General features: G+C 37.5%; 1 protein-coding gene across 1 annotated transcript in view; it reads left to right on the forward strand.

Moving 5' to 3' along the window:
- Positions 1–8450, forward strand: part of LOC118335700 (furin-like protease kpc-1) — a 160884-nt gene that overhangs the window by 27279 nt on the left and 125155 nt on the right. Inside the window, exons 4-5 of the mRNA XM_035672127.1 lie at positions 1525–1606; positions 6974–7077. Coding sequence (XP_035528020.1) covers positions 1525–1606; positions 6974–7077 — 186 coding nt within the window. The remainder of the gene's footprint in view (positions 1–1524; positions 1607–6973; positions 7078–8450) is intronic.

Here is an 8450-nt window from a genome sequence, read left to right on the forward strand (position 1 = left end):
GGAATATAATATTCATAGATATATTTTCATTTGTGCATAATCACCTGAACATAAGAGTCGTGTTTTTCTTACCTTAGAATGAGCCATTTTTATCTACAGAGGGAGCGTTTTCTCCATGTTGAAATGCCATGTTTCTACAGTAGGGTGAACTATCACATGATAGATTAGTTTAATTTAGTCTTTATGTGAGGAACCCGGGTAGCTCACCTGATAGAGCTGGCACCCAATGTACCAAGGCTGGGTCTTTGGGTTCGACTACTCCCCGTTTCCTGCCACTCTTCAGATGTCACTATTGATTAAAGGCAATAAAAAAAAAACATAAAAAAAATCAGTAAATTAATTGAGTCTTTATGCCAGTTTTTGTAGTTGCAGTGTTTGTTATATAACACTGCATGAGTGTCTAAATAAAAAAATAAAAAATAATCTTATTAATTAGACATAGGCAAAAGCATTTGTAAACAAATGACATTAATTATGCTTTTTATTTACCTTTTGTCTTAAGTCAAGGTAAATCAATCTGATTAGCCTAATATAAACACCAATTTGATTACATTGGCAGAACTGCACATGTATCACTTCCACTTCCTGTCTGAGGTCTCCTGTATTTAAAATCACACATGTAGCGTTCTTAGCTCTAACAGCCCCCCCCTCACCCTACATCCGTCTTACTTGGGTAGTTTAGACCGGCTCTTGTTAATTGAGTCTAATTGAAGAACATGAAGGGGGAATAAAGCAAGCAGGCTTTTAGGACATAAAAGACCGCAGCCGCCTCTCAATAGTATTTATTTTCAACCTCTTCCACTCTGATTTAAGTGTAAGAGGACAATAGTGGTCTGACACTGATATGTGTGTGTTTGTGTGTGTGCGTGTGTGTCTGTGATCTGTTGTTTGATTTAGTGCGCCCACCTTCACAAGGACCAGCCTCTTATCAGATCAAAGCTGCAAGCAGCGGCCTATGAAAGACATTGTGAGTGTGTGCGCGTGCGTGTGCTTGTGGAGGACAGAGGTGTAGGTGAGGCGGGGGTGTTTTCGTTGCTTTTAACCCAGGACAATGGGACTGCAAAGGAGAGAGCGAGCGAGTACTCTTTGAACTAATGAAGAGGAAACCTTTTACTCTCCTCCATAAAGATACCCAACTCTCCCTGTGCTATGGATTTTGCCTCTCTTTCAAAGTAGAATGAAGCAGAAGAGAACAAAATATTTCATTTGCTCTGTCCTTCTCACTGTTTTGCTCTTATCCTCATGAATCCACAATCCTAGATAAAAAGCCGTACAAAGCAAAAATAAGACTTCAGAATTGGCTGAAGATTATTAGAGCTATAGTACACGAGAGTCTATTGGGGAAGCCAAGGTGTGGACACAAAACTTACCAAAGTGAAATTAATGTTATATAGATTTTGTAGTTTAGATTTTTTCTTTAGTTTATACAACAAGCTAAAAGTGTCACATTTTGTTATTGAACAAAGTCAACATTATTTTATATTGTCCTCAAAGTAATGCATTACCTTGTGTTGTGATTTCCAGGTTCACTGGGTGCAGAGGCAGCACAGCCATTACAGAGACAAACGGGTACCTGCGACAGGACCGGGCCAAAGTAGAACTCACAGTAAGTTTAAGTGATATTTTTTATGGTATTAGGTTTTAACACAAGCCAAAAATATTGTTATGCTGAAAAAGGCCCTCTGAAAACTTCAAATCCAAAGGATTTATGTCTAACCAATGATTCATGACTAGTTGCAGGCCAGGGGAAGTGTGGCAATTAACAACTTAGCAACTGCAGCAATTTCTAAACATTTTTTTCCTCAAAAACTTAATTAATCAAAAACATTTTTTTTTCATCACAACCAACTGTGTAAACACTGTTCATTTTGTACAATCATATTAAAGGAAATATGAAATATAAAGGACAAATGTGAAGTCTTTTTACTGTTTTTAAGAATGTAATTGTAACATTTGATTGTGTATACACTGTTTTCATGTAGATTTAAAGAGTAAAAGCATCAAGGTAAACATACATGTTATTATGACATTTTTAACAGAAAACTTGTCTTGGCTTGTGTGGAAAATATCAACTGAAGTCTGAGCAAAATTTGCCTGTAAACTTACAGCTGTAGAAGAGATGAGTGAATGAGTTGACATCAACATCAGCTGATTCAAATATGCATTGAAGTACGTGACATTATGGTTGTCCGACTGAGTCCCGTTTGAAACTAGTGAGAAAAGCACAGAGGCCAAACATATACAGAAATTTCTCACGTGAAACACAAAAATATTGATTTTCAGGGTCTTTGACTTCTCACCTTACTACAGTGATGTATAGGCATACTCCAGGGTGTGTCTGTACATAGTGAAATCATTGCTGGGTGTGACACATGAATAGACTCACACACTAACAGGCAGGGGAAAATTTCCCAGTGCATAAAGAATGTGATTAAAGTGAAAAAAATAAAGTTCTGGTGAATAAATCACCATGTGTTCCCAGATTTAAAATGACTTGTAGTAAATACATTGTGGTTTTTACAGGTTTTGGATAACTACAGCCCGAGTGTAACAGATCAAATTAGTTTGCAGTGTTAGAAACACACACAGTGGAGGTAATACCAGAAGAGCTTTTAAACAAATCCACTGTATTACTTGCTTTGATAAATCTGTAATATTTGTTTTCCTATTATCACGTATTTACCAGGTAATACCTGGCAGGAGCAATTCTAATATCACCATGTTAATGCTGTATGCAGTAACAGTTAGGTTGCTCACATACCTTGTACTGGAGTCAAGTTAATTCTTACTAATTTTACTCTCTCATCAGTCCATCTTATTATTAATTAGTTGTGTCCCACTGTGTGAGGTTGCATCTTGAGTTAAGTTCTTGGAGGTATTGTTATATAAAGAGTACTTTTTCTGTATTTGTCTGTATGTTGTTGTTTTTTTAAATATGTCTGACAAATACCACAGCAGAATTCATTCCTAAAAGGACAATTAATTGACTAACTAATTAAAAGTTCCCAACTATCTAATTGAATGTCAATAGACAACTGACCAGTTATATACTTTACCTATATATGCACACTTTACACATTTGACCAATTATATATTTTAGTGTTACTGAGAAGTCACTGGTCCTCAAGTAACACTAGTCCGGAGCTAATATATGTTATTGTAATTTTGTCTGATTATCACATTGCTGTCAGTAGTATACATCTAAAACAGAAAAGCATTTGATCGATGTTGAGGAAGAGTTTTATAAAGAAAACATTGCACACTCATGACAGTTGTTGAATCTGTTTGATGTTTTATTAACTTGCATGAATTAATGTGAGAACACTGGATTCTTTTCCAAGTGAAGGTCTCTTAGTTCTTCTTAAGTAGCGGCATGTTCATCCTTTTACATCCTGAAAATTAGAAGTAGCTCTCATATTTTCTTATAGAATTGTGTTGAAAGCATCTACTATCTAGGGTTACAGAAATGACTGAGGTGTATTTAAACATAGTTTTATAGGCTTAAAATGTATCAATGTATGCAAGTGCATATGGCTTTCTGTAAGCCTATACCACATATGCTTTTCTAGATGCCTTTGAGAGATCATTCTGACCTTTATGACAATGAACCTCTCTGATGAAACCAGTATAACAACTGCAGCTGTTTTATGCCTGTTTGATATTTACATCATGCACGATAATGTGTATTATGTGTTATCGTGTGTGTGTAGTGGGAAATGGTGGGTGTGTTTGTACAAGGATGTACTGGCTCACGTCCCGCTGCAGTGCTCTCTCCCTCTCTCTCATTGTGTGTTACCATCCTCACAGTGTCGCTCAGTCTGTGCGCTGATAGATGATATAAAAGCGAGTTAGAGAGAGAGAGAAAGATGAAAAAGCAAGGATATGGTGGATGAACAGTGCAGTTGTGTTTCTTCACATACACGAGAGAGAAAAAGAGAGAGTGCATTTGTATGTTTTGACCAATTTGAACTTTTGAAGTCTATTGCTCCTTTCTAGTATTTTTAGATTGAAGCTGCCAATGTTCAATATTGTGTGCCAGTATTAAATATCTCAAATGTGACCATTTTTGTGCCAAACACAGTTTCTTGGCAGGGTGTTAAAGCCTCATTATGGGACTCTAAACGCCCATAAAAAATAAAGCAACAACTACAATTAGTAGGACCAGTGTATTAGTACTATTAGTGTTTTGGTACACAAGATCAATTTTTGCTACTTCTTCTGTACAGCAGAGAAAACAAACTATAAACATTGAATGGTGGCTCATTTGTCGTAACTATTACTGGAAAACCGAAGGCGCTCAAATGTTGGCATATGGTCAATAAGAAAAATAAACGAATGCCACTATATCAGTAATGCTCCATCATAATAAATAACGCGTTCATTAAATCATTGTTTGTTTAATCTGTATGAAACATGTTAATTAAGCAGCTTTAGAGGTAGTGGTATAGGCAGATTTTTTGACATTTGACCAGAGCCAAGCTAACTGTTTGTTCCGGTTTCCAGAATTTATGCTAAGCTAAGTGTATTGTGCCATGGCTTTAGCTCCATAGTGCACAGACAAGAGACTGGTCTAGATCTTCTTAGCTCATTGTCTGAAATAAAGAAAAGAAGCGTATCTCTATAAATGTTGCATCATTTGTTTTTATTAAGGGCCTGGTCCAAATTGTACTCAGGCTAATGGGGTTGAGTAGTGTCTTAGGTTTATTTCTGAATGTATCTGACACCTGAGTAGATCTGAATAGATACCCACTGCCATCATAATCACTGCGGGAGAGAGTATTGTAGGAAATTATTTTTGATGAAAATAATGATGCTGTTAAGTATCCCAATTTGGTTAAATGATTATCCTCTTCTCTGTCTTGGTACATTCAGTTGTTTCATAAATGAGCCGGGTTCGATCTGATACTTATTTTACCTATACACAGAAATAACAGATGTAGCCTACTGACTTTGGCACATCTTATTTTTCATGCTACTTAATCCAAATACTGAAGGTCCTGTTTCAAAACTATTAAGTTGATACGCTTAAGAAATTGATCTGAATTCAGTCAGAGTTGGAAGTGTGTAACATTTAGGAGGATCTATTGCAGAAATTTAATATAGGTTGAGAGGTTGAGCTATATTCGAATGGTTGCAGTCTGCAATCTGCACCACTAGAATCCTACACACTGGTCCGTTAAATTGACATGACATGAGAGAAGACATCTGACTCTGTTGGGGTTGTTGGAACTACAGAAAAACAAACCCAGACACAACCCAGACACAAATAAAACAAAGTTTTAGTTTTGTTTTGTCATCGTCACTTGTGGAATTAATGTTAATTAGTGACAGTCAATGTTTATCGTTTTAACTAACAAATGTGTTTGCTAAAAATGAGAAGCTGCTTGGTGAATGTGTTGCACACTGCTCTTTGCCACTGAGAAAGAGAGTTGGAGTCGGAGCTTAGTGAATCAGTGTATTTCAGAATTCAGAGTCACTGGGCCCAAAAAACATTCACACACTCTAATTGTGCTCGCACTGTAAAGGAGAGAGGCATTGCAACAGTAGCATGCTGACGTGAACAGCACAGTAGAGTACAGTAAAGGCCTGTTACATCAATTTGAAGCATAAACAAATTATTTTTGGAAATGGTTTCTATGACTATGACTGCGACTGCTTTTGCTCATAGGACATTGCTGCATTTTTTGGCTGCTTGTTATCTAAAAGTGCTGCTGTTGCTGCTGGTGTCCTTTGATAGAGTCTGTTTGGGTTGACTGCATTTTGAACTGGGTCTAATTATTCTTGGGTCTGATTGGATTGGGTCTTACTGTGGTCATGTTCTCCTTTGGATTTCCTTTTGGATCCGGTTTAGATATGTCTCTCATAGGTCTGTTTCGGATCAGGTCCAACATTTTGGATCTGTTAAGGCCTTGACATACAATATATTACAGCGGCACTGTAATATACTCTCTCACATGCTGTTGTCAATGGTTTAGCTTGTTTGATTATTTGTGTTTTTGTCTATCCTACTGCTCTTTGTCCAGTTTTGCTGTACTTTTCTGGAAACTATAGCACTCCCAAACAATGGATCTAAATTACCTCAGTCTTTTCCAGCTCAGGTTACTCATTTGTATTAGCCATACTGACAGCACTCTGTATATGAGTTATACATCAAGAGGCTAATTTTAGAATTTATGTGCGACACATGCTAAGACCTAGACCTAATTAAAGTGTAGTAGGCTAATGTGTCAGTAATTACTTTGTCCAGAGGGAGTACTGAACCACGGAAAGTTGCATACCAAATCGAATGGTTCGGGATCAATACATGTACCATTACACTCCTAATTAATGATAATGCGTGAAATATATTCATGCTTGTTCGTGTGCAATGTTTTATTACGGTCGGTTCAGAAAAGGGGCCTCCCTTTACTCCCCCCCCCCAACTAGTGTGATAGTAATTAATTTTGCAATACATACAGTATATAATGAAAGCAACTGATTCATATCCATCGAGAGAGAGGTTGAAAATGTGAGGAAAGAGAGAAAGAGAATGGTTGAAAATGTGAGGAAAGAGAGAGAGAGAGAGAGGGAATGGTTGGAAAAATGGTGAGGAAAGAGAGAGAGGAGAGAGAGAGAAATGGTTGAAAAATGGTGGAGGAGAGAAGAGAGAGAGAATGGTTGAAAATGTGAGGAAAGAGAGTGGCAGTGAGTGTCACATGTAGTGTATGGAGAGAAAGGTGCAGGCCTTGATGAGCTGATAGCACATCGACAGACAGCAATCCAAGCTGTGCCGCAGTAATGACATGCTAATGATATGCTAATTATATGGTAATCTTCCGGCAGTATTCCACCTCACTGGAGAGAAGGGAAATCTGGGAGGCCTTTCACCATTGGTTGGAGACCAGGGACTTCCTGAAGTCAGAGTTCAAAACAAGAAGAAAAAAAAAAAACTACAGTACACACATACACACATGATGGGTCTGTGTGCTTTCAGGTTCCCAGAGGAGAGAGTCTGCAACTGACAGACAGCCTGAGGAGAATAAGAGTGACCAGTCCCTCACCTTCAATGACCCGCTCTGGCCCATGCAGTGGGAACTGGTGGGTGTAATTGTGTGTGTGTCTGTTTGTGTGTTTTCATTGGTCTTATCTGGAAGCCTCCTCTCTCTCTCCCCTCAGCTCTTGTCCTCATGGTGAAGGATGTTCCTCTGACAGGCATAAGTCAGGCAGGCTTTCATGTGTGACTGGAGAGAGAGACAGAAGATAAAGGGAGGTAGGCAGATAATGGAGAAGGAAAGAGAGCGAGAGCGAGAGGAGGTGAAAGAGGTTGTCCATGTTGAACTGAGACAGATGTCTGGGATTGATGAGGCTCGGGGCTGACACACAAACTCTGCTGCAGCAAGACAAGCTCATCCCTTTAGCAGAATCTTGTTCACATAGTTTGATCAGTGTGTGTTTGTGAGGAACAACAGCAGTACAAAACCAGTATTGTTTGGATATTAAAATGTCATATTTGTTACTGTACAGTACTAGCACAAATAATCAACTTCAGTCCAGGCTATTTAGTAACTGTGTTTATAGCCTTTTCCTCATATATAACTCAACCAGAATACAAATCTAAAACCTCAAATCAGCACCTTGAAAGAACTGGTTAATTTTGAAAGAATCCACCACTCCCTCATTCATTTTTTGTCTTTTCTGTGCAATCCCTACAATTTTTTCTGAGTGGGATCTTTCTCAGAATGGTATTTGACTAAGATATAATGACTCATTTTGTGGAAGTAAACAGTATTCTCATTCTGAAGATTGTTTTGATAAAACTGCTCATGCAAAATTCAGTTTAAAAGTTGAGTTCAGAAGTACACCAGTGAGTTTTGGGCACAAATACCACATTTTACAATAATGATTAATGAATTAATGAAACTCCCTTAGATGTAACAGGAATTAGAGCTAATCCAAACTTCCCCAGACGGATATATCGGCTGATATTATCTTATCGCTGACATATCTTTTTTTGGTGCAAATGTCAACACCAATAAATGCCAATAATAACAAGAAGTTACAGTACAAAAATGCTAATGTTTAATATTATTTAGAAACAGTGTCACCATTACATAAACTGTCAAGTAGAACACACTAAGGTTTATTTTTTATGTTTTCCCTCTTTATTAGTTTTGCACAGTCGTGTGAACAGTCACACGTGTTCTGTAACAACAAGTTTATTTGTTAAGTATAAAATGTCCAGCTCAGTACTCATCTTTGTAACAGTTCCTAATAAACATGTGTTTAGGGGGGAAAAAAAGGATATATTATATATTATATTGTTACTGCCTCAAAAATCTAGTATCAGTCAGACTGCAACAAAAAGACACTCCTTAAATGTAGTATGTAGTTGAGCATTCATTCAATTCCAGCTTTTGGTACTTAATAACTTTGGGTTCTCTCTTGAACACATTTTGGTTGGTACCAACAAA

The sequence above is a fragment of the Morone saxatilis genome, unplaced genomic scaffold (assembly GCF_004916995.1).
Source record: "Morone saxatilis isolate NCDOM2014 unplaced genomic scaffold, NCSU_SB_2.0 Contig24, whole genome shotgun sequence".
Taxonomy (NCBI): domain Eukaryota; kingdom Metazoa; phylum Chordata; class Actinopteri; family Moronidae; genus Morone; species Morone saxatilis.